Source organism: Taudactylus pleione, unplaced genomic scaffold, assembly GCF_031769625.1.
Source record: "Taudactylus pleione unplaced genomic scaffold, aTauple2 ptg000117l, whole genome shotgun sequence".
NCBI classification, from domain to species: Eukaryota; Metazoa; Chordata; class Amphibia; order Anura; family Myobatrachidae; genus Taudactylus; species Taudactylus pleione.
In genome coordinates, this window is record NW_028284519.1 from 1,025,799 (window position 1) to 1,053,368 (window position 27,570).

Sequence of the window (27,570 nt, forward strand, 5' to 3'; positions counted from 1 at the left end):
TTACAGAGCATGTGCAAGAGAGATAAGTTTGGTCAATGCTATGCTGGACCAATGAGTGCTTGATACCTAGCACTGTATGTAATTGATATGGGCTTAATATCCGGCAAGCCAACACCCCATTCTAGGGTATATAAACCAGAGGTACACAAAGGACCCATTAGCTCATGGTAGATCTGAGACTGCAGTAGGATGCTGCCAATGTAAATTGAATAACCTGGGCGTTGTGAAACGATGGGCTCCCCAGAGAGAAGATAAGATGAAGTACATCTTATGCTGAAGATGATGATTTACCGGTGTCATCTGAATACAAAGACAAAAGTTGAGTATACTGTATACTTTGTATGTTGTTTGTTTATTGTTTGTTACTTGTAAATAAAGTGTGTTCATTTGTACTCCCTTATATTGGTCACACATGTGTACTATTTCATTCCGATCAGAACGAAACCCACCGTTATGCAACTGCAGACACTAATCCCTTATTATTTTAGCTCAGATCAATCTCTGCAGAATTAGATATACTACCATTTTTCCAAAAACACTGTAGTGAGTCTGTATATACAACTACTATATGTTTATTACTGCAATTAGCAGATACGGATTACAGGTATATGAGTGTAACAACAGAAATGTAACTACTGGGACATCAAATAACTTAACTAAAAAATCCCTTATGTGAGCTGATCACATCAGTTACAGATCTGACACGTATATTATTTAGATTTACCCCTATATTATTAAGGATCTTCGTACACAGAATAAGCCAATTACAGATGTATGGTTTACTTTAGATAACCAAGACTGTGTTAACACATCTTAATCAACTGATGGGGGTTTAGATAAGGAATATAAAACATAAGAGACCTTAAAATTTATTACAGAGAAAGGGTAACACATGAGTATCTTATGATCCTTATTCAATATTCACTATTGGTAACATGTGCAATCAGATCAATACTTCAGCACTCACACACACATCTTATTTCAATAAAGGAAGATATACTATAATAAACACAGAGAGGGACATCTGTTCTGATTATAATCACCAATTCTTACTTTATTCACACTTCTTTATTTATTAAATATTTTATTGGCATTGTGGTTCTATGTACCTATTTTGAAAGGCATTAATAAAAGATATTTTATTTTTTGTGCGCCACTCAAAGACAGTTCCTTTCCTCCTTTATTGAAATTTGCACACAGTCTAAAAGGGATTAATAAAAGTTATATTTTATAATTTTTTGTGTGCCACTCAAAGATAACACTTCTCCTTTATTGAAATGTGCACAGTTTAATGTCTCAGTGTACTCGGACATTAAAAAGAACAAATAAATAGGAAGAAATTATAGAATTATTTTATCAGAATTTAGTCTTCATTTTTGATTCAAAGTAGCCACCTTCTGCAGATATAGCAAACATATTTGTGGCATTCTTTCTAAATGAGTTGGGGGGGGATATTTACTTAAGGTTTTGACCTCCTCTACATAGTATTTTGGCTACCATAGCAGCAATAGGAGACCAATCAATGGTGATTTGAACAAAACACCTTTACTTGCTCATTATCATTCTTATCAAAGATTATTGAATTTTCTTTCCATAGATCTGAAAATCAATGTAAAGTCCTATTTGTTAGGCACTGGATTACGTACATTGCTATAGCTGACCTTTACAACAGCCTATGAAATGCAGATAAAAATACGTACCATTTTGGATAATTTTTTTTAACAAGGTGCGTGGTGTGATCTTATCTAAATCTTCCAAAATTGGGGGAGATGCTTTCTTTCCAAAGTTTTGCTTAATTCTTGATTTAATTTCAACTTTTCTTTTTATAGTTGAAGATTCATGTGCCTGAAACATACAATACATATTTATAAAGGTGTTCATATAAAATATAGCAAACTGATAACAAAAACACAGTGCACTGTTATCATATACCGATTTCCCAAGGGAACGCCTCACTCGGTCCTTCATTTTACTGCGCAAATTGATAGATGGAGACGATGACGTCCTATCTAGATACGCTGATGTAGATAGTCTTCCATATTCCAGAGCACTAAGAAAAGAAAATAAGGGAGGTACCACTGTAACTTTAATGGTGACAGCACTGTTAATATGATTGGTTTGTACAATCAAAGCAAAACCACAGCAGAAGATGGGTACAAACAAGAATTTGGAATTCATCTGCATAAGGGTCATTTGTTCATGTAGATGATTTGATTATTTGATCAATATGATAAACCATTTTATGACATTTCCCCGGGGTATTGCATACAGATTTTGAGCAAGCCAATGTAAGCTAAGGAGCTAAATCAACAGAACAGACTTCCTATTATACAAATGTCCCACTTGGAGGGACAAGTCACCGATAAAGAGCAAAACACAATGTAACAGGCTGTACCAAATAGTCTGCAGATTTTTTTCATGCCAAGGTCAGCTGCTCTTTGTATGCAGACTCAGACGCACTCAGATGCTGTTGCATATTAAATTAATTACTGCAGTCACGTGAAGCAGTCCCATCAGATTGTGAATAAGATGCATTATTAGGTGAAAAAGACACTCGGCACAAGCAGAATCACACAGGACCTGGCATCTCACTTGCACAGGAGTCTCGTGTCACATGTCGTATTGAGGCTAGGTGTATGAGGACACATCTGTAATGCTGCACATTTCAGGCATCTACAGTATTACCCTCTGCTGAAGTATGAGGGTGGTCCAATAAGGTAACAAGACCTCTCCACGTGTGTAATGTTCTCCATTTCATTCTAATTTCCCCACCAGGCCAGAGCAGGTAGACCACTGCTTCCAGTCATGGCCATTAGACTGCGCTTCATATTATTCATACTGTCCCAACATCAGGTGTAAGATGGTGAGGTGCGTAGCGTGATTAGAGTTCTGTGTCTAAAGGGCACATCAGCAGTTGAAATTCATCACCAACTTGTCAAAGTGTACGGTGATAATGGCATGTCACGGAAACAGATTTGGGGCACTGCCTTTGATAACAGCAGGACAGACGTTTAAGATGAGCAGCGATCCAGACGGCCAAGCATGTCCACCACAGATGACAATTAAAGGTCTAATTCAGGAGGACAGACGCATTTGAGTTAGTGATATTGCTGATGAACTGAACATCTTAGTGGGTACTGTGCTCAACATCTTTTATGAGCAATTGAGGTACAGAAAAAAAAAAAAGTGTTCACAATGGGTACAAATTACTATGGTATTTGTGGCTTTTACTGTACTTCATATAGTGTCCTACCTAATGTGAAAGTAACTTTAGATCTCCAACATATGGGTGCTGTCAAAGTCAGATGATTGGATGGGATCATCTTTACAATTATTATCTATCGATATTATCGTCCCTTGTCTAATAGCATGTGACTGGCACGCTACTGCGAATTGAACACAATTACGAACGCACACACACACACACACATATATATATATATATACCCACCCACCCACACACACTGATAAAATGGTTCCCACACATTATAGTTAATAACCAGAGTTATTAAAGGTATTGTTAGCTAATAATTACGATGTAAGATGTATTTAAAAGAGATCTAAGGTTCAGGATACAGTGGACATGTCATGTTTGGTACCATACTAAATCCCTGTTTATTTGCAGAAATCCGTTTCTATCGGCAAAGAGATCGCACCATGCGTACGCTAGTTATGGATGATAGGGAGTTATTGATTAGAATGTAATTCTCTGTATGTAGTGCTGTAGCCAGTTGGAACTAGTTATTCAGCGGGAAGATGACACAATGTAACCGTTGGAGAACTTACCCCAACCTCTGATAACATCTTATGAACTGACCAATGACCTATGTCGTACCAGACTGACTTGAAGCCGGAACCAATGAAAACCTGCTAACTTGTCTTCTTTATTATCTATGTAACCTGAAACGTATATATACCGGTGTTCTGGCTCCAGCGAGTAGTCATCTTCTTTGCGACCGCAGACTTCAGGACTGAATGACTGTATGCTGGATCCAGGGAGCTTGCGTATGTATCGGCTGTACTTATTGTATACTTTATGCTTTTTACTCTAATTGTTAAACTTCTATCGTGTTACTTTTTTTTTTTTTTTTTACATAAAAACACTTTTTGTGCTTTGGAACCACACGATTAGATTGGTAAGGAATTATTTTTCAAAGCGACTAGACGGCATTAATAGAGCATAAAACAATCTCTTGCTAAGAGACTATTTTATATACGGTCTTGCAATTTTAGATGTTTGTGCTTTGCTACTTGCAAGGTGGTTTAGGTTGTTTAAACTTCATATTAGATTGATTTCTTGAACACAGCAAGTATGTGTAATCAAACCGATAATTATTGTGCCCGTAAAAACAGTTAAAATATACAGCTACTTACCTACTCAACCCTGCATTAGAAGTGGTCTCTTGTATTTCATCATCGCCGCCATTATCAACCGCAGTTTTAGCTTTCTGAGACAATACGATTGAAACTTCATCCTCTAATCATTCACCACCCCAAAAAGGAAACAAAAGGGCCAAAGAAAAAAAAATTGAATAACAATAAGTAATGATGCCAAACATCATTTCATAACAATAAAACTTTAAAATAAAGGTTCTTCTACACAGTCCAGTAGAGAGTTTTTAATGTTTGCATATTGAATAAAATGTTATGTGGGAGTTTAAGGTAGCAGAATTTTAAAAGATTAATACTCCTCCAAATGCAATATACACCAAAAATTAAATAAATTCGGCACAATTATAGATTTCAATCATCTAAAAATAACAAGGTAGTGAATGAAGGCGGAGCCTTGCATCTGTCATGTGATACTAGGACTTCCAGCTCTTCACAAATATCAGCCATACAGATGTGTCCTCATACATAATACCTGCAGTTGTGCCAAACAGCCCTTCTCGGCACACCAGGTCCAGCGTGACTTGGCTTGCGGTGAGCATCTTTTTTTGCCCGAAAGTGCCTCTTAGTCCTAATGGGATGCAACAAAACCGCTTCACGACCGATTTGGAATCTGTATACGAAATGCTACGATACAGTGGCCATGGCTTTTTCCCAAGCCAAGTTCAGCTGTGCTTCGTATACAGAGTCAGACTCAGTCGCACACATACGAGGGCTGACTGAAAAATAATTAGACTGCCTCTTTTTCTGTTCCATAGGTAGATGTGGCAACGCTATGCTAGTTATTGTGAAGCTCATACATCGATGTGTCTGAACCTGCGGTTGGACTGCTGTAGTCTTCTTTGTTTGTTCACAGCGAGTGGAAGATCTTCATACAGTTCGTCATGGCGGATGAAGAAGTAGTGCCTGTGAGATTACGTCAGAGATGCGCAATTGAATTTTGTGTTAAACTAGGTGGGTTTAAGCCCACCTAACTAAGTGGGTTTAAGCCACTGTGAGATTTCTAGCCAGAAATCTCACAGAACAGCAGATGCGACGATGAGTTGAGTCATGCAAGAACACTGTTCGACTGTTGGAGAGGATACCAGAATTCCTGACATCCATTGTGACGTGTGACGAATTACGGATTCGTCATTATGATCTGGAACCCAAACAGTCCAGTGTATGGAACCACGCAAAATCGCCTCCGCCAAAAAAATTCTGTGCGATTCCATTGGCGTGTAAAGTTGTGCTTCTGCTGTTCTTTGATGCGCACGGTATGATCCTTTAGCACTGGGTTCCCCGTGGACAGACAAGTAATGGTGAATACTAAGCAAACGTCCTAAAAACACATTTGCGTGGAGCCATGAGAAAAAAAGACCACATTTGCTGAAGAAAGAGTGGTGTCACAGCTCGAGGTATTGGAAGGGGTGGACCCGAACTGGGTTGTGGTACAGAGACACCAGGACCAGGAGAGAGTTGGAATTTAGGTGGTTTAATATAATTGTTGCATACAGTTCATTGAGAACTAATGAGAGATGGTAAATATAGTCCTTAGTGCAGGGATGCACAACTGTAGACACTATAAAACAAAAGGTAAAAAGTCTCTGAGGTTCAGGGGGTACTGCGGAGAACAACTGTAAGGTTGAATGCTGTAGAACTTGAAGATGCGTTGAATACTGGAGGGTAATTGAATATGACTCCTGGATGGAGTATACAGGACTGGGAAATGAACTTGAGTCAGACTCCGGGATGGAGTGTGCTGGATTGGGTGAAGCACTTTGAATAGGACTCCGGGATGGAGTGTGCTGGACTGGAAGCAGGAGTACTCCCGACTGGAGTATACAGGAACTTGAGCCAGGCAAACTGGAAAGGAAACCAGCGGAGCTCAGGAACATAGGTCTTGCCATAGCAAAGAGCACTCTTGTACTGGCAATGAGACAGAGTCAGGGAAGGGCTTTTATATCCCTGGTCGGATGGTGATTGGCTGGAACAACAGGAGAGCGCTGCTGACTGGATGGGTCTGGACCACCTGACTTGATCCAAGATGGCCGCGCCCATGATCCGGAGGTCTGACACGCTGAAGTGCAGGAAGTGCATGGAAGTGTGTCTGGGACACCTAGGAAACAGCGGGGATGCAGGCAACCACCTTCAGGCATAGGCTCCACTCTGGATTCCACTGACAGAGGCAGCCGGTGACTCAGCAAGCCGCGATGACATAAGCGCAAGGGGAGATGCAGGGGTCTCAGCCGGAGGTCTCTAGCATGGTTTGTGACAAGTGGTTTTTGCTCTAAGACAATGCCAAAACCACATCTTGCTGCTGTTGAACTGGCAGCACTGATTGAATTTAATGGGACAGCACTGGAACACTCTCCATATAGCCGGGACTTAGCGCCTTGTGAATTCTGGGCACTCCCAACCCTGAAAAAATAACTGCGTGGAAAGAAGTTCTCAACAGATGACATGAAAAATGCCACAACTGCAGCACTAAAAGTGATGTCATACAACAGTCTACTGCACATCTTTGAATCGTTGTTTAAATGCTGCAAATAATGTATTGAATGTGAAGGACGCTACTTTGAAAAAAAAAAAAAGTTCAGGTCCTATGGAGTCAGCTAATTCTGAATGAAAAAAAAAGAAATCAGTCTCATTACTTTTCAATCTGGCCTCGTATATACAAGATTCTGATGTCAAATTAATCAGTGCAGTCTCATCGTATTAGTGATAGATTTAACACAAATACAGTCAGGTCCATAAATATTGGGACATTGAGAGAATTTTCATATTTTGTCCACTATTCACCACCACAATGGCTTTGAAATTAAACACACAATATGTGATTTAACTGCAGACTTTCAGATTTAATTTGAGGGTAATTACATCCAAATCGGGTGAACGGTGTAGGAATTACAACAGTTTCAATATGTGCCTCCCACGTTTTAAGGGACCAAAAGTAATGGGACTATCAACTCAAAAGCTATTTCATGGACAGGTGTGGGCTATTCCCTCGTTATTTCATTATCAATTAAGGAGGTAAAAGGTCTGGAGTTGATTCTAGGTGTGACATTTGCATTTGGAATCAGTTGCGGTCAACTCTCAATATGAGATCCAAAGAGCTGTCACTATCAGTGAAGCAAGCCATCATTAGGCTGCAAAATCAAAACAAACCCATCAGAGAGATAGCAAAAACATTAGGTGTGGCCAAATCAACTGTTTGGAACATTCTTAAAAAGAAAGAACGCACCGGAGAGCTCAGCAACACCAAAAGACCCGGGAGACCACGGAAAACAAAAGAATTATTTCCCTGGTGAAGAAAAACCCCTTCACAACAGTTGGCCAAATCAAGAATACTCTCCAGGAGGTAGATGTATATGTGTCAAAGTCAACAATCAAGAGAAGACTTCACAAGAGTGAATGTAGAGGGTTCACCACAAGATGCAAACCATTGGTGAGCCACAAAAACAAGAAGACCAGATTAGAGTTTGCCAAACAACATCTAAAAAAGCCATTACAGTTCTGGAACAACATCCTATTGACAGATGAGACAAAGATCAACTTGTACCAGAGTGATGGGATGAGAAGAGAAGGAAAGGAACTGCTCATGATCCAAAACATACCACCTCATCAGTGAAGCATGGTGGTGTAGTGTCATGGCGTGGGCATGTATGGCTGCCAATGGAACTGGTTCCCTTGCATTTATTGATGATTTGACTGCTGACAAAAGCAGCAGAATGAATTCTGAAGTGTTTCGGGCAATATTATATGCTCATATTCAGTCAAATGCTTCAGAACTCATTGGACGGCGCTTCACAGTGCAGATGGACAATGACCCGAAGCATACTGCAAAAGCAACCAAAGAGTTTAAAGCTAAAAAGTGGAATGTTATGCAATGGACAAGTCAATCCCCTGACCTGAATCCGATTGAGCATGCATTTCACTTGATGAAGACAAAACTGAAGGAAAAATGCCCCAAGAACAAGCAGGAACTGAAGACATTTGCAGTAGAGGCCTGGTAGAGCATCACCAGGGATGAAACCCAGCGTCTGGTGATGTCAATGCGTTCCAGACTTCAGGCTGTAATTACCTGCAAAGGATTTGCAACCAAGTATTAAAAAGTGAAAGTTAGCTTTAGGATTGTTTAGTTTGGCCCATTACTTTTGGCCCCTTAAAAAGTGGGAGGCACATATAGAAACCGTTGTAATTCCTACACCGTTCACCTGATTTGGATGTAATTACCCTCAAATTAAATCTGAAAGTCTGCAGTTAAATCACATCTTGTTTGTTTCATTTCAAAGCCATTGTGGTGGTGAACAGAGGACAAAATATGAAAATTCTGTCAATGTCCCAATATTTATGGACCTGACTGTATATTCTCTGTCATGTATACGATTTAGATTTGCCCTTATGTTATTAGGATCTTAATACACAGAATAATTTAAGTAACCTATCTGGATAAAATAAATAAAATAATGTGGAGCTATAATTAACAGACATGCCGGGCTGCCCTCAAGCGCTGCTGTCAGTGTGAATAGATGCTGGGCGCATGCGGTGACCGCTACACCGCATTTTTCCCCACTCGCGGGACACAGAGACCTGTGGGTGGGGACAGCACCCGTAGGCCGTTTCAGCAGGGCACCACACCGGAGGGCAGACTGCTTTTTGCCCTTTAGAAATAGGGCAGGGCGCAGCGCCCCACTGAAATATCCTAGCGAGAACGCTATGGTTAATTTTAGATACCAAAGACTGCGTTAATACATCTTTATCAGCTCAGAGGATTTAGAGAAGGGCTATAAAACATATAGGAGACCTTAAAAGCTATTACAGAGAAAGGGCAATACATAAGTAACTGGTGATCCTTACTCAATATTCACTATTGGTAACGTGCAATCAGATTAATACTACAGCACTCACACACATTTAATGTCAATTAAGGAAGATATACTAAAATAATAAACACACAGCGGGTCATCTGTTCTGATTATAATCACCAATTCTTACTTTATTCACACTTCTTTATTGTCTTTAACATTTTTGTCGCTGGCATTGTGATTATATGTACCTATTTTAAAAGGGGTTCATAAAAGTTATATTTTATCATTTTTTTTGCGCCACTCAAAGACAACACTTCTTTCCTTTATTGAAATTTGCAGTTTAATGTCTCAATGTACTCTGACATTAAATAGAACAAATAAAGTGGAAGTAAAGAAATCATAGAATTAACAGAACTTAGTCTTCATTTTTGACTCAAAGTAGCCACCTTCTGCAAATATAGCCACCAAACATACTTGTGGCATTCTTTCTAAATGCGTTGGGGAGGATATTTACTTAAGGTTTTGCCCTCCTCTACATAGTATTATGGCTACCATAGCAGCAACAGGAGACCAATCAATGGTGATTTTAATAAAAAACGCTCATTTACTTGCTTATTTGTATTCTTATCAAAGACTACATTGATTTTTAGATCTATGGAAAGGAAATGCAATAAAGTCCTATTTGTTAGGCACTGGATTACGTTCATTGCTATAGCTGACATTTTTTTTATTTTTTTTTTAAATTGAATCATTTTTATCAAAAGGTTTTTGAATACACACCTAACAAAAAAATAAAAATAGTAAATGCGGCAAGCAAGGAAAGAAAAAATGTGGCATACATACACATTTAAGGCAGAGTACAATTTAAAGATATAATATTCAAAACAGGATATGCATACAACCCCAAACAACAGAAGGAAACATACCAAGTACCCGAAGGCGCCATTCGGGTCCTCGGAGCCGGAGGCCAATAAAGAATATAATAGGTGCAGAAGAAAACATGGGAGCAGATCTTGCACAATTACCCCGCCAGAAAAGAATCTAAATAAACTAACCACATGTATACTCACAGTCACAGTGACTTTATAAGTGTACTATTACTAACCCAGGGGAGCACAGCCAACATGAGTGATAGTCTTTAATACCCAGATGGTTTATATCCATCATCCATTAGTTGGTCCTATCCTATCTAAAACAAATCACCTCTATTATTTCTCATCATTTATCTTTATTCGTCCTGTGCTGGGTAAACTAGTTTCCCTTTTCTGCACATATAAAGTCAGTAAAATTTTGTCTCCAAAATAAACAAATAAGCTAACCACGCCTGCCAAAATCATAAAACTAAACAAACCAAATACACCCAAAGCAAACCTCCCCTATAACTCCCCACTCTGTATAACCTAATCCCAACTCAGGTATACCTGGATCCCACGATGCCCTCCCCCCTAACTACACTAACCTACTTCTAACAACCCCCTCCCCCCCGATATAATGGATAAATAACTGGAGAAGTGACTGGGGCAAAAAAAGAAAGTGGCCATATCCGAGACGAAGCAGGCAGCAGACTCCTCCCGTAAAATATTTTTTTGCATTTCCGTAAAATAAAAGTAAAAAAAAATTAAATATAGTAGGCTAGAAACAGGCATATTACGAATACCTGGGGTGCTTAAACAAAGAAATTACCTTTACCAAATATAGCAGGGTAATCCCATAAAATGATAAAATACATAAACTTATTTAGATATAAGACTAATTACAGATATAATGTGCCCCAAACTAAATAAGGTAAATTTTACCCTTACAATAATAACTCGTATACATACTAGGGATGTGCAGGCTCGGATAGGTTCGAGTTAGCACGCCGAGTTCGGATTTTTCCCTCCAAAAAACGGGACTCAGAAAGAGGCAAAACGTCATCTTGCATGGACAAACATCATCATTCCTGATGTTTATCCATGCAAGATGACGTTTTGCCTCCGAGTCCCGTTTTTTGGAGGGAAAAATCCGAACTCGGCGTGCAAACTCGAACCTATCCGAGCCTGCACATCCCTAAAATACATTTATATGAAAAAGAACTCTGAAACAAACACAATAAAAAAAAAAAAATATCTAGACATAACAGGCGTCACATATAAATTAGTGAATTGTGTACAGATATTTAAATAAAAAAGAAATCACAAATACAGTAGAATAATCACAAATAAAAGTAATATAAAAGTATGTAGCCAAGAGGATATATAAAGATATAATACAAATAACTGGGCAATTACAGGAGAGCCTTTGAATAAACTACGGAAGGTCATATCTTAATAACAACTTACATACAAATAGCAAATAATAGGCTAATGCATATCAATTCGGCCATGGTTTGGCCTCCTGTGAGAATGTAACATAAGGAGCAGTCCCATCCCAACACACCCGAGAACAAACAGAAAAGCACATAGGATATGTGGATCCACGGCACACCCCATAGGATTAAAAGATGGAGCTTATCAAATTCAGGGAGAACCACAATCATAGGGAAGGAGAATTTCATTAAGTGATTTTCCACAAATGGAGTGTGAACTGCAGGATCAGAAAATGGAGATTCAGACACCTCAACTTCTCCCGAGGCATCCAAGGGATATAGCAAGGAGAAAGAATATCCACCTGTAAATCACCAAATTTGCTGATAAGCCTCTGTGTAGAGGCATTAATAGCTTGAATAATCTGTTGTAGAGAGGCTTCCATGCTTGCCTTATACAGAATAACAGATGAGATGAGAGACGAAAATGAGTAGTAAATAGGTATGGGAGCTGTGTAATGGATGCGTGAGTGGGCCCAGCCAATATGGACGTGACAGAAGATAAGTGTCAGTCAACCTGTAAAGCAGCTTAACGGGAGGCAGAGGTGGAAGCAAAGCAAGCAGTCATACACCAAACACCAGGAAAGGGATAAGCAGGACAGGGGCTGCAGATCCAGCAGAAAGCTTCCTCACCCAAAATGGTGACGGCACGGAATTGCGGCGTGACAAGTTAGTAGGGAGCCAGATCAGCCACCTGCATCTATGACCTCCGGACCTATGGGCTCTATACACCATACAGCGGGGGTTGCTGCGGGCCAGACAACACAGGAGCGCAGGGAGCAACGTGAAGAAAATGGAGGCCAGGACTGCAGCTAGACCAGGAGGCTGTCCTCTGCACCGCAGCCGGTAAGTAGAGACAGCGGGCAAACAGGGGGATCAAACTACCACTGGAGGTGCAGTAATGGTTAGGGCACCTATGGTGCAAGTTTCAACCCGATACCACCAGGGGAACAGGAAAGTACTGTATACAGAGATTAAGCAGGAGCTAATGGAGCCAGCTGCCTGCTCCGACCATGGCCAGGCCACACACCCCCCCGCTATAGCTGACATTTACAACAGCCTGCAGGAAAACATAAAAACATACCATTTTGGATAATTTTTTTTAACAAGGTGCCTGGTGTGATCTTATCTATATCTTCCAAAATTGAGGGAGATGCTTTCTTTCCAGAGTTTAGGTTAATACTTGATTTAATTTCAACTTTTCTTTTAATAGTTGAAGATTCATGTGCCTGGAACATAAAATACGTATTTATAAAGATATTCATATACAATATAGCAGCATATAACAAAAACACAGTGCACGGTATTATATACCACTTTCCCAAGGGAACGCCTCACTCCGTCCTTCATTTTACTGCGCAAGCTCATGGATGGAGACGATAACGTCCTATCTAGATACGCTGATGTAGATAGTCGTCCATATTCCAAAGCACTAAGAAAAAAAAAAGGGAGGTGCCACTAACTTTAACGGTGACAGCAAATGACCGGTTTGTACATTTGAAGCAAAACCACAGCAGAAGATGGGTACAAGCATCAGACGAAATTTAAATAATTTGGAATTCATCTGTAAAAGGGTCATTTTCTTAAGTAGACGATTTGATTATCTGATCAATAAAATGTACCACAGGATGTTTTAGTACTTTATGACATTTCCCCAAGGAATCGCAGGCAGATTTTAAGAAAGCCAAAGTAGTGGAGCTAAGAAACTAAGGGCCTGATGCAGAGCCGGACGCAATTAGCGCTCGCTCTGAAAATAGGGGTGGCTATTCAAATGAACCGTTCGCTGTTTGCGGTCTGTTCACGCCTTTAGGTCTGAGCGAGCGAACAAAACTTGCGGTCGTTTTTTGGGAAACTACGCCCCCTGGCCGCTCGCATCCTACGTCATGTCCGCTATTTATTAGATTAATCGAGTACATCGACCAGGGTATGAACTGCTCGCTATTCTTGTGGTTGGTTTTTGCTACCACAATTTTGCAAGCAGTTCTGGCTATAAAATAACCCAGTGACGTGGTCAATGACGCTGCTGTTTTAATTATGCACACCCATAAAACGCCTGTTTTGACCTTTAAGCACGCCTGCGATCGGATCTCCACTCCCCGTTTTCAACCACCTTCCCGTTACCATATACACCTGTTTCTGTCACTCAAATTATCAGGCATTCGCTATTTTGCGAGCACATGAATTTCGGCCGCACTGACTGGTTCGCGCATGCGTATAACGATCCGTACGCATGCGCAGTTGGGCAAACATCGCTCGGAGCGAACGAGCGGCCGCTTACGAGTGGCTCTGAATCAGGCCCTAAATCAACAGAATAAACTCCCTATTATACAACTATCCACTGAAAAGATTGGCGAAAATGTATGGAAAACTTAGAGGGACAAGTCACCGATAAAGAGCAAAACACAATGTAACAGGCTGTACCAATCATCCATTATGGCAAACAGTGAATCTAAAGTACAACGATGCAGCATCCAGATTTTTTCCATGCCAAGGTTCGTTGTGCTTCGTATGCAGACTCAGACGCACACAGACATACAAGTATCACATATCAAATGAATTAGTGCAGTCTCATGAAGAGGTTTCTCACATCTGATTGTCAATAAGATACACTTTCAGGTGACAGACACTCGGGACCTTGCATCTCACTTGTGCCAGGAGTCTTGCGTCACATGTCGTATTGAGGCTAGGTGTATGAGGACACATCTGCAATGCTGCACCAGGCATCTACAGTATTACCCTCTGCTGAAGTAGGAGGATGGTTCAATAAGGTAACAAGACCTCTCATGTGTGTAGTGTTCTCTATTTCATTCTAATTTCCCACTAGGACAGGAGCAGGTAGACAATGGTTTCCCTCAAAGCCATTAGACTGTACCTAATATCAGTCATACTGTCCCAACATCAGTTGTAAGATGGCAGAAACATTGTCAAACATTGAGGTGCGTAGTGTGATCAGATTTCTGTGTGTAAATGGAACATTCATTGCCAACATGTTGGGTGAAAATATGAGGTCATGGAAACAGGTTCAGGTTTAGAGCACTGCCTTTGATAATGGCAGGACAGACATTCAAGATTAGCAGAGATCCGACCAGCCAAGCACGTCCACCGCAGATGACAATTAAAGGTCTAATTCAGGAGGACAGATGGATTTGAGTTAGTGATATTGCAGACTAACTGAACATCTCAGTGGGTACTGTGCACAACATCTTTCATAAGCAACTAGGGTACAGGAAAAAGTGTGGGTACCGATGCAACTCACAAAAGTTCACAAAATCCATAGGAAGGGATGGACTTTCGTGCACTTTATGCGGTACCATGAGGAGGGAGTGTAGTTCCTGCCGCATATTGTTACAGGTGATGAGATGAGCTTGCATCATGTGACACTGTAGCTGGTCCCCACCTTCAAAGAAATTCAATACAACTCCATCAGCAAAAAAGGTCATGGCAACCATGTTTTTTGGACCACAATGGTGCACTTCTTGCCGATTTCCTCACAAAGGGAGATGCTGTGAATGCTGACCGCTATTGTGACACATTGAGCTGGTTGCGGAGGACGATTCGTCGAAAACGTCCTGGGTAGCTGTGTACAGGCGTTGTACTCCTGCACAATATTGCCAATCCACACTCAGCCAACTACGATTGTGAGTTGTTACGGCGCTACCATTGGAATGTACTGGACCATCTTCCCTACAGCCCTGACAAGTGATTTCCATCTCTTTGGACTAATAAAAAACACCTGGGTATAAGGCGATTCGCAACTGATGGGGAAGTTCAGCAAACCGTCATGTCTTGGCTTCAGGCGCTTGACACTGATCTCTTCTAAGCCAGGATACATACCTTGGTGTACCATTGAAGCAAATGCTTAGACAAGCATGGGGACTATGTGGAAAAATAGTCTGTACCACGGCCATACTATTGATATATACGTATATGTAAGAGTTGAATAAATGTACGCAATGAGAGGTCTTGTAACCTTATTTATTGAACCACCACCATATAAACAAAGTTTAAAATAATATACAAGAGGGTGTGACCTGGCAGGCAACAGGAGCAGGCGTGTGCCTCATCAGCTCTTGACTAGTGTCCACATTTTTGATATTATTAGGGCCCTTTCTCCAACACTGGGTGCCCATATCAGACTCTGCCCAGTCCCCGAGTTGTAATACTCTTGGGGGAAAAGGTCCGCGGAGTTGGGGGACCCCTCCTGTGTCCCTGCGGGTCCGTCCTCCAGCATGATTCCCCTTTGGTTGCCTACCCGTGACTGTAGTCCCCACTGCCTGGCTGGTCCCTCCGCTTTCTGGTGAAGCCAGTACCTACATCTCCTGGCGCTGAAGTGCCCCTGGTATGCCAGGGCCGACCGGGACTGCTGGCTGCCTGTGGTCGCTGTGTCAAATGACCTCCTGTAACCGTTGTTACTTGCTGGACTACCGCTGTGACCCAGCCTCTCCCTTGCAATCCCCGCTGTGTGGCTGCTAGAGGCTGTTCCAGTCATTGGGAGCGGTGCTCTGTCTGCGGCCTAACGCCAGGGTTACAGCCTGCGGACCTCTGATGCCTCAGCCATCTTGCAGGTCAGCAGGACAGAGAATAGAGTCACTGAGGGGGTTTGCTGTGGTGCATTGTCCCCTTTTAGGTGTTCTGTCCTCCTGGGGTCCTAAATTGGGGGGCCTGTACTGTGTGCCCTACTTACCATCTTCCACCCTTCATAATAATTTTAAGGGGGCTGTTTGAGGGTCCTTCTTGAGTGAGTATATAGTGATTGTCTCCTTTCTAACTATATTTTGCTCTATTCACACCAATATAAGCTAATCCTGATGTGTTACTTCTGGTGTTAGAACTCCATCTGATGGATTGATTCATTAATTACACTCACCTGTGTTCTTTTGAAATTGTCATATTTACCTACAAAAATAAGTCTTATATGCTTCAGTTTATAGTAAGGCCCCTGGCTTATATATTGTATATTTTTTCTAATTTCATATACCCTGAACTCCTAGTACCAACTCCTATATGGGATCCAGTGTACGCCCAAATATAGGCTCTTTGTCCTCGGCTGCTATGCTTTGATCATGCCACTCCATTAGAGAGGACCGTGCAATGTGACACCTATATGACTTGCGCCTAGTCCCTATTCTATGAAGCTGACCTAGCCCAGAGATCTGGTAACCTATCCCATGGTGAGACGCAAGAGCTCTAAGAACCCTGTAGCCACCCCGGCTAAAATATCCTCAACACAAGCCTTCCACTCTCTATTTGGGGCATCCAAGTCTGGGCCAGTTTTGTTAGGTCCTGCTTCCCCCATGGTATCTGGAAGTGCGAAAGGGGGATCAACTCCCGAGAGTCGCTCCCCTCTCGTCTTTATCCCGTGCTTGAATTTCGGACGTTACAGATTTCTTAACACATTTACAATCTCTCCCAACTCGGCAAGATATTCAGCAGGACCTGCAACTTATGGAGCAGAGTATTCAGGATTCCATTTAAGCCTGAATTTCCTCTTTACGTATCTACCAGAATCTCTCATGGAACAGCCTACAGAATAGGCGTATGCTTCGTCCACTCACCGATGAACTTAAGAAACATGAGTAAGGTTTCGCTGGGGATTTCCTCTTAGCACCCATGTGGTTCATGAGGGAGCTTTGTGTGTGTTACAGGACTATGCGGATGTCCTGAAATGTAGTAGTTCTTTGGGCTTGGCGCCCTCTGGAGCCACCTACTTCACCTAGTCCCCACAAGAACACTTGGCACAAGGTCCGCAATTCCAGACGACGACCACGTAGCAGATCGGAGGCAGAGACTCCAGCGGTCACTTGATCAGGGACTCAATCACTCCATTGGGTATCATTTATTTTGTGTAGGCAGACACGTATGTCTGTGCAACTAATGTATCTACCATGTTATCTGTTCTCAATGAGATCACCCGTTCTATGTGACCATCTTAATCATTCTGCATACTTCCGATGCTGTTATGGCTTTGTTTCTGGGCTAGGCCTGTATATTTTTAAACTCCATGTCTAGGCTTAATATATGATGATTTGTTCTATTTTGGCGTCATTCACCAGTACCTTCAGTGTCCTCCATCTCTGCTGTATATATTTTGACCATGGACCCACCCGGGTTCCCATGGCTTTTTCTGCAGAGTATCTACATCTGTATTTTTCCTCTTCCTATCTTGTTTCCCCATTTTTTCCACAGGTGATGACTGTTTTCCATGTTTATATTTCGATAGTCAGAAGTTAGTTTCTCTGTGGACGTCTCTGGTGGTACCTTTTTATGACTAAGTTAACACTGTTTTCTGATAATGTGAAAGGCCTAAATATCCTGGAAAAGGAGGACTCGTTTACTACTGTACATTAATTGTATGTTGATGGGTTTGATGTTGTGTTCCTGCAGGAGACCTTTTAAAAAAGGGTTCCTCCCCAAGTCTCCGCTCTCATCACTTTTGTCAGGGCTACTTTAAATAACTTCTCTGGCGTAAGGATTGGGAAGTTGCCACATTTTCTAAATGCCTTAAACTTACGTATGTCACAGAGGTGCCAATTGGGGATGGTAGGGAGTTGATGATTAAGGCCACTATAAAACACATAAAAAATTTATGTTTGTTAATTTGTATTTACGTAACCAAGGTCAATCCCATTTTCTTTGCAAATCTTTGGAATTAAGAGACACATATAGAAGGGGGCCTAATTGTAGGGGGAGATTTTAATTGGGCACTGGAGCCCCCTCTAGAAACTTCCACTGGGGGTTCTGGGACTTCATATAAAGAGGCCAGGAGTTTTCCAATTAGTAGACACCTGGCGATTACTACAGGAACTTTACATTCTAGTCGCCTCCACATAATTCATATTCTTATATAGTTTACTCTGTGTGAACCATTCCTACTTAGATTTACTTTTAGATGGAACCATTGGACAAATTGTGGGTTCTGATTATGCTCCTATTACCATCACCTTACATCTCCGTCACCCTCCACCACGACATTGGCGGTTTAACGAACAGCTCCTTAGGAACCCAACTTGTCGGGCACAACTGGCGGAGGCTATAGATGAATATATTTCATTGAACGATACCATAGAGGTATCGCATGTTACAATTTGGGAGGCATATAAGTGTGTTGTTAGGGGCAAGTGTATCCAACTTTGTTCTTTTCTTAAGAAACAAAAAACAGTGCAGAAATGCTCTGTTTACAATAATTAAAGACCTTGAAATGGCTCATAAAAACACTCTTGCTCCTGACACATACGTAGAGCTCCAAAATGCTAGGACCTCTTTAAATAGCTTTCTCAATGATGTCGTCCGACGAACATACCAACAATGTCGCCACAAATATCACAGGTGGGGAAACAAACCAGGGAGGATTTTATCAAAGGCTCTCATGGCCCAGAGGTCCCTTTACATATATCAAGGACTCTACTGGTGCCATATGTGTCACAGATAGAGCAATTATCAGGGTCTTTCAGAACTATTATTCGGAGTTATATAATTTGACCTCTACCCGCAGAGTCTATGCGAGCTGACCACGAGCTCGCAATTACAAGGTTCCTGGAGGAGGTTAAGTTCCCTATTCTCCCTGAGGCAGTCGCACATACTCTGGATGCACCCTTCACGTAGGGTGAGTTGTTAGAGGTTCTTAAATCACCCCCCGATAGGTAAGAGCTAGGGCCCTGATGGCTTTACTCTATCGTATTAGAAAGCTTTTCAGGACAAACTTGTTCCCCTTTTATGGAGGGAGTGTAATGCAGGATCTCCGCAGTCCCTTTTCTCTGATCAGTGCCTTGGTGCTCATATCACCATCATTCCAAAGGAGGGTAAGGACCCTTGTCTTCCGGTGAGCTATAGGCCTCTCTCTCTCTTTTAATGTCGATGTTAAACTATGCCAAACTCATGGCAAACAGTCTTGAACCATTGCTTCCAAGCGTCATCCACTCTGACCAAGCTGGCTTTGTCCCAGGAAGAGAGGCGAGGAACAATACTACTAAAATGATCGACTTGATAGCCTGTGCTCGAAGTAAATCCAATGATGCAAAGAAGGTTTTTGATTAGGTGGATTGGGGCTTTATGGTGGGGGTTTTGAGGCGGTTGGGCCTGTGTGAGGTATTCTTCCAGAAGATTCTCTGTTTATACCGGGCGCCGTCGGCACTGGTCAGAGTGAATGGGACATTATCTGATAAGATTGTAATTACTAACGGCACACGTTAGGGCTGCCCACAGCATAGTTCCGGTCCAAGAAGGAACATCTGAACATTTGGATTCTGTCTCTTCCCGTTCTAGCAAGAGTCAGCCTCCTTTGGTTCCAACTAAACTTCCTCTGGACTCCATTCGGTTCCATTCGTTAGTCCGAAGTCGCCTCCGGGTCTGGCCAGTCCGAGAAACTCTGGTTCCAAGTTTGTGTAATCCATTTTGGTTTCAAGCGCCTTCCTGCCCAATCCGTTTTTACCCGGTGGTCTGAGTAGCCCAGAAGGGGCTTCAGAGTCTTCAACTTCCAGAGTAGATTCTAACCTGCTAACTCCAGAGAGGGATCTCCAGAGCCTCAGCCTCAGGAGGGGCCTTCAGTAACACAGATTCAGATATCAGTTCCTGCAAGTCTAAAATGTGGACAAAAAGATGTGCAGCCCTGTCAACCACCACATACCTGAACCTAAGGGTGACAATTTAGTTATTACATTTTTGCTGAATTTCTCAATAAGAAACTTTTGTTCCATGAGTGCTGTCGGAAAAATGCGTATACTCTAGGGCGCTGTGATTCGATAGAGTTTGTGAACCACTGCCCTAGGACGTAAACTTATTTCATTCAGTTCAAGCTTTATATGACCGTCGAATATCTACCATCTTATAATTCACCTCTGCACCTGTTTTCCCAAACCCTGTACTTTTCTTCTTCCACCTGCCTTAGTCTTGTCTCCACCCCCCCTTTTAGAAACAGTTTGATGTATATGTCTAGATTTTTAAAAGTTTAACTGTACATGTTGGTGAATTGGGATTATATAATGGATCTCATCTGATCTGATGGGATCAAAAAGAAAAAAATAATTTATTACCCTTTATACTTTACCAATGTGATATTGCTATGTAATTGTTTTTATATGCTGTGAGACTTTTCAAACTCGAAAATAAAGAATTTATTAAAAAAAAAAAAAAAAAAAAGTTATACAAAAAATAAAAACAACTTCAATCAGTTAAGAAAAAAATTACAATTGTCATACATATTGCATCTAGTAGCTAGAATAAACAATTTTAGTTGAACAAATCATAATTAGTTTTTGTAATGTGAAATAATAAACAACAATATTGAAGAACAAACCATAAATTACTCAATTTACCTTTGTTTAGATAGGTGCTTTACTGATGGACGGACAGACTCGGTTGCCAAGATCCCCTTGAGCAAAGAACGTGTAGTAAGGTTTTCTTGAAAAGTATCTTCCATTTTTCTGAAGTAAAAAATATTTATTACATTTAAAATGAAATGTTAAAGCAGAAAAATCACTACAAAATCTTCATGTGATATTTCTTTTGCATATTTTATTGCACTGTGGGTAAAGAGTAAGTACATGTGAACTGAATGTTTTTGTCAAGTGAGCAAAACGTGTTCTGACATTACTCAAAGGCAAAGTATGGCTACAGCACAACTGTTTTAGGGATATGCATTACAACTACTAATAACCTTCATTTTCCTACCAAGGAAGTTGTCATCATTACAATACCTACCTATAGTAAACCAGTACCACTTCTCATACATAACAAATATTGCTGACTGCACCCATAGCATGATTATTTACCTGCCTTACAGCACTGAGGGCCTGTTTCAGACCCGCTCGCAAGCGGGTCGTTTGTTAGGCAGTGCGCGCGCGTGAACGCAAAAAGCACTCGCTCCGGCGCTCGCATCCAAAAGGGACGGCTGTCGATGTTGATCGACAGCTTGCCCCATTTGGAAGGCGGGGCGGGGGGGGGGGGTGGTTGGGCAAACGGAGACGTTCCTGCAAGAACGCCTACCGTTTGTGGGCGGCCCTACTGACATCACTCGTGATATCAGTAGGTGGACTTCATGCTCTATTAGAGCAGGAAGTCCACTGGGGCTTGCGGCAACGAGACCCTACCGCAAGGGTCTCGTCGCAAGCCCAATGGTCGCGATGGTCTTGACCATCGCGACCATCACCTGGCCGCTCGCATAAGCTGTGGGTGGTAACCCACAGCTCAGTGAGCGGCCAAGAGGCCGCAACTAAAAAAAACAAACGCCCGCCCTGATTCAGAGCGGGCGCTAGCTTTTTGCGAGCGCCTCTAAATCAGGGCCTGAGGCCATGAGCTCAACTGCCAACCTGGCACCTATCAGTGGGGTATTTGTATATTCTCCCATTGTTTGCTTGGTTTTTCCCAAATTTCAAAAACATACTACTGTCTGTGGGCACGACAGGAGATTCTTGTGAACCTGGAAGTGATGCTGGCTGTGGTACAGTGGAAGGAACTATGGCAAGGTAACTCGGTGGGCGAATGTGTTGCACATGAGGGTATGCTGAGAGAATGTGTGAACTGGTTTTGAGCAGGCACTAGAAACTGGAAACAGACTAGTACAAACAAGGCACTGGAACTGGACTGGGACTAGCTGGAATGAAGGAGTCAGACTGGGACTGACTTTCCACTTGGATCAGACAGGAACTGGCTGGAAAAAGGAGGAGTCAGGATAGAAATGACTTTGCACTTGGCCGGACTGGAACAGACTGGAATGGAATCCACAGGAATCAAGCAGTGTACACTGAATGCAGAGTATGGTGGAATACCTGTATACTGCTGGAGGTTACAAAGGCAGTGTAATGGAGCAGATGAGAATCTGTGGATCACCAATGCACAGGTTACAAAGGCAGTGTATTGGAGCAGATGAGAATCTGTGGATCACCAACGCAGGAGAAACAGAGCTTCTGGAACAAGATTTGTACACAGGAGTCTGGAGCCAAGGGACGCAGCTGTAATGGCAACGTTACTCTGGCGATTTGCTGGGAACACTGCACGTCTTTTTATCCCCCCTGCTCTACAGTTGTTGGTGGAGCAGATCAACTGACCGCTACAGGACTTGCGATTGGGTAAGCTGAGGGCAGCTGATCGCTAGTGTCATGGCGGCACCCAGTACACAGAGTTGCCGGAAAAGGCTGTGGGGTGCTGGCATGGAGACCAGCATTCAGGTAAGTAACGGAATGCAAGTCTCCGCGTCCTGACACACGCTTGTAGGGTAATTTACATAAGCTCCAACGGGATAGGCACTGATAAAAGGGACAAATATACTCGCAGATGGCTACGGAAATTGTTGGTTTAAATAATCAGTAATTTCAAAATAAAATAATGCCTAAAATAAGAGTACCAGTATTTATGTAATTAATGGGTGTATAGGCCAAACCACTCATTGCCAGTGATAAACTGCACAAACAAATCCTTATTATCAGTCATAAGGCACATAAAGGCTAAAACCTGTACTCACCCCATTCTGCATTTTTTCACAATATATTTTAAATTTTTCTACTTTACACAAATAACCACTGCAATATCTGTGCTGAGGATCATCGATATTTGCACTAGCCTTGGATACCTGCAACAGATACAACTACTGACAGGCATATCTGTGGGTTCTGCAGGAGCCGCATATGTGGTAGCACGCCCTTGCCGTACTTAGTTGCATGAGAATGCCCCTTCTACTGTTGTTCTGCTCTTTCAGTCCCTACATCAGTTTCTGTATCTTACACAATCCAATATAAATTACTTTTACTTAAGTGAAAAGCCTTTAAAAAAAAAAAAAAAAAAAAAAACACAACCCTATACCAATGTACATTGCCTTCCTGGTCTTAAAATGTTTTCCAACTCAACCTCTCTCATCCACACATGACTTGTCCTTAATTCTGGTTATATGACAAGGAGGCTTGAGTCTGTGCCCTCACTCATATGAAAATATTTCTATTCTTGTCCAGGGGTCGACAAATTTCAGCAAAATCAGGGAGTCATCTAGCCCAAATTCAATTAGCCGTGATAACCCATTTACGCACGTAAGGCGACGCATAAGTTAACCTGCGGTAATTCTCCATAGGATGTAACACACCTCTTTTTTGTGACCCCCCCTGAGCAGATGAATAGTTGGGTAAAATCCTAATTTTAAGGTACAAATGTGGGTACTTGGTTCAGAACCACAGGGACACCCTCCTTAATGATTAATCAGGCACTCAGAAGATTTTAATTAGCTAAATTTGCCCAATACTTACACGTAATTTTTCGGGTGAAATTCTGCAAAATGCAGAATGGGTTACAAGATATAAGACAGGTATAAGGGGGTGATGTATGACTGGAACAGGTGTTTTTAAGCTTGCAGTTGCAGGGGGGGGGTTTTAACACATTTTTAAAAGTTGCTTAAAATGACACAAATATCTAAATACAGACATTTTTAGGCAGCCCAAATTTATCTAGATCATTTATTTTGCATAAATCACCTGCTTTCTATCATTTTTTCACTGTTTTTAGGGTTAATATTAGTTTGCAAGTTTTGGGGGGTACAGGCTGATATCCTCATTTTCACCCACACTTAAAGCAGGTAGTAACAGCAAGTATTACTTGAATGCTGGAATAAGCTTTTTCCAATTGAATTGCACATTAAGCGGGAGCACGCATACATGCGTTGTGAAATTACTGGGCGATGTGCATTAATTTAACACGCAGTAACAATAACAATTTTTTATCAGGGCTAATTGAATTCGGCCCTAAGAGTTAGGGAGCAGACGATCGTCCCCAACCAAGATATATAAAATCTTGTATAGGAAAAGCCATACTCACATAAAACCAAAACAAGCATAAAAACAAATCTATTTGAGGGGTTTGTGTTCATGAACATGCCTGTGGTAATGTGGAGCATTTCTCAAGATTGCTTGGTCTGGGTGAGCAGGGAAACTCACAAAGGAGTTCTACATTTCTACAAATGTAGCTGGTGCTGGATTACAGTGAGGATCAGTAAGTAACAGGTGCAATGTAATAACAGTCCACTGATGGTGTAGTTGGTAGAAATGACTGTGAAAAAAAAAAAAAAAAAAAAAGACATCCTGTAAATTCACCCTCAGAATGTGGAATAGATGGCGACTAGTTCCGAGAGCTCAATATGGCCACTGAAACACAGGCAGGTGTAAAACCATAAAGTAAACACCAGAGGGCAGCAGCATCTAATGTGGAATAATAGAATAATTTTAGCAAGTTTTTGTTTATTCTGTGCAGAAAGTAATACCCCTTTTACACCAAAATCCCGGGTCCGACCCTGGAATTTGAACACTGGTCAATCCCGGGTCGAACTCGGCTTCAAACCTCGTTTACACTGCAACTCGACCCGGGTTATTCCCGAGTTTGCCCCGTTTACACTGAACCCGGGTAATCCCTGCTTTTCTCTATAGAAGTCATTAAAAAATATGAGATATGGTAAGAACTTACCCTTGTTATCTCTATTTCTACGAAGTCCATAGGGTTCCACAGGATACCTTGGGTATAGGCGATGGCGGCAGACATCCAGGCACCACAGAGTTAAATTTTCAGCCTCCCAGGATGCACTGGGGTCCCTCTCCTATACCCCGCCCCCGAGCCTCAGGCCACTCAGTTTCGTAACAAGCCATAGGCCGGAGCAGGAGCAAAAAAGAGAGAGAAGACAGTCTGGAACACACAAGAATCACATTCTCACCAGAAGGAGACAGAGAAACCGGTGACCAGATCAAAGCCCATCTGCAGTACAGGTGCGACAGGGCGGGAGTCCTGTGGAACCCTATGGACTTCGTAGAAATAGAGATAACAAGGGTAAGTTCTTACCATATCTCATATTTTCTACTTCAGGGTCCATAGGGTATCCACAGGATACCTTGGGGATGTCCCAAAGCAGTATCCTTTAAGGGTGGGGACGCTCCTGTGCTGTAAGGAGAATCCGCCGCCGAAAGGAAGCATCCTGAGAGGCGAAGGTATCAAAAGCATAATACCTTACCAAAAATATGGACAGATGACCACGTGGCTGCCAATCACCGCTGAAGCGCCACGTCGAGCTGCCCACGAAGGACCCACAGACCTAGTGGAAGAGCTTTAATAGAGGATGGAACAGGAAGACCTGTGAATCCATCCTGCCAAAGTTAGCGTAGTGGCAGGCCAACCCTTTTTATGGAAACCAGAAAGGACAAAACCGAGAGTCTGATTTTCTAAACGGACTGGTACGGTCAACTTAAATTCTTAGCGCCCGTACCACAGCCAAATAGGCCTCACCAGCAGACAGGACTGGGGAAGTAAAGGCAAGCACTGCCCTGTTCCTAGGAAAGATGAGAAAAAGGGAGGTCTACATGAAAGAGCCTCCCATTCTGAGATCCTACTGGCCAAATTAAGAGCCAGAAGGAATACAGTCCTAGCCGTAAGCCATTTGAAATCCAGTGAGCCCAGTGGATCAAATGGCGGTCCTCAGAGAGCCCTAAAGACCACAGCCAAATCCCAAGGAGCCACAGGTGGAACAAAGGGATGCTGAATATAACGTACACCCTGCACAAAGGTGCGGACATCAGGAAGAGTAGCAATCCTACACTGAAACCATACTAACAGGGCAGAAACCTGCACCTTGAGGTAAGCAAGGCGAAGACCATTATCTAAGCCCACCTGTAGGAAAGCCAACCTCTGGATATCCGGAATACCCGAGGAGCCTAGCCTCTAGGGCGACACCTGAAAGTATACCATACCTAATGGTAAATTCTTGCAGATAAAAACTTCCGAGCTCTTAGCATGGACAGAGCCCCTGTTAACTATAGAGCTGGAAAAACTCCTAGACCTTAAGAGGGCAGTCTCCACCACAGACAACCCAGGTCTGGGTATCAGCCAGGATCCTGAGACAACAGGTCCGGGCGTAGAGGCAACAGCTTCGGAGTGTTAACTGAGAGGCTCCGAAGATCTGAGTAATAGTGCCATCTGACCTACGCTGGAGCTATCAGCAGGAGCGTGCCTCCGTCTTGCTATTACTGGAGGAAGAAGGGATAACGGAGGGACGAGGTACACAACTTGGAAGGTCCACTGGACCTGCCTACGTCTATCAGAAGAGTCTCATCTCTGAAAGGCTCCACTTGTTCACCAGAAGATTGAACACCTCCTGATAAAGAGGACATTTCCCTGAATGCACGTCTTGACGGCTGAGAAAACCTGCTTTCCATCTGAGGATTCCTGAATGAACACTGCCGATGACGGCAGGGATATAGCCTTCCACCCAAGCCAGAATTCGGGACACCACTGTTAGTGTCGCCTGACTTCGGGAACCTCCTAGGTGGTTTACATAAGCCATCATGATGGCGTTGTCAGACTGTACCTGCACGGTATTTCCGTGGAGGACCTGTCCTGCATGCTGGAGAACCCTGAATACTGCTCAGAGTTCTCAGATGTTTATGGGAAGCGCAAAAACTACTGGTGTCCACCTGCCCTGGAACAAGTGTGGACCCGTCATGCTTCCCAGCCACGGATACTGGCGTCCATCGTCAGAAGGACCCTGTCCGCAATCCCAAAGGGGGTGCCCCTTGTTTAGGTGAGCTTTCTGCAGCCACCAGGCCAGAGAGAGACAAACCTCCGGGGAAAGCCTATTGACTTTATCCTATGGGGCAACCCATCCCATCCGGAGAGGATCAAGTTCTTTAGAGTGAAGCTGGGTACTCTCCACCATGTCGAACAGCGACATCCTGGAACCCAGGAACCACATTGCCAAGTGAATAGACACTCGGCGACTCTGCAGGCAACTGCGTACCTTTGCCTGTAATGCAGAGATCTTTTCCTCAATCACAAAGATCCTCAGATGTTGGGATATGGAGCATCCTCTGTGAAGAATCAGAGAGGACCATTTCCAGTTTATCAGTCAGCCCTAACGTAGCAACACAGATATTGTCCGTTGCATATGGCACTGAAGTATCTCTGGAGACCGTGTAACAACAGGAGGTCACTCGGATAGGGTAACAAGCGGACCCCCTGCATCCGCAGGTGGGCTGCCATAACTACCATGACCCTGGTAAACCGTGAGGCGCGGAGGCCAGACCAAGGGGCAAT

General features: G+C 42.5%; 1 protein-coding gene across 3 annotated transcripts in view; it reads right to left on the reverse strand.

Annotated features, from left to right (window-relative positions):
- Positions 1 to 27,570, reverse strand: part of CENPT (centromere protein T) — a 121,765-nt gene that overhangs the window by 81,443 nt on the left and 12,752 nt on the right. For all 3 annotated transcript variants that reach the window (XM_088471840.1, XM_088471838.1, XM_088471839.1), the window contains exons 2-7: positions 20,835 to 20,942; positions 12,838 to 12,955; positions 12,608 to 12,752; positions 4,375 to 4,477; positions 1,933 to 2,050; positions 1,701 to 1,845 (exon numbers count right to left, since the gene is read on the reverse strand). In XM_088471840.1, the coding sequence (XP_088327966.1) occupies positions 1,701 to 1,845; positions 1,933 to 2,050; positions 4,375 to 4,477; positions 12,608 to 12,752; positions 12,838 to 12,955; positions 20,835 to 20,938 (733 nt within the window). In that variant the 5' untranslated portion in view covers positions 20,939 to 20,942. The remainder of the gene's footprint in view (positions 1 to 1,700; positions 1,846 to 1,932; positions 2,051 to 4,374; positions 4,478 to 12,607; positions 12,753 to 12,837; positions 12,956 to 20,834; positions 20,943 to 27,570) is intronic.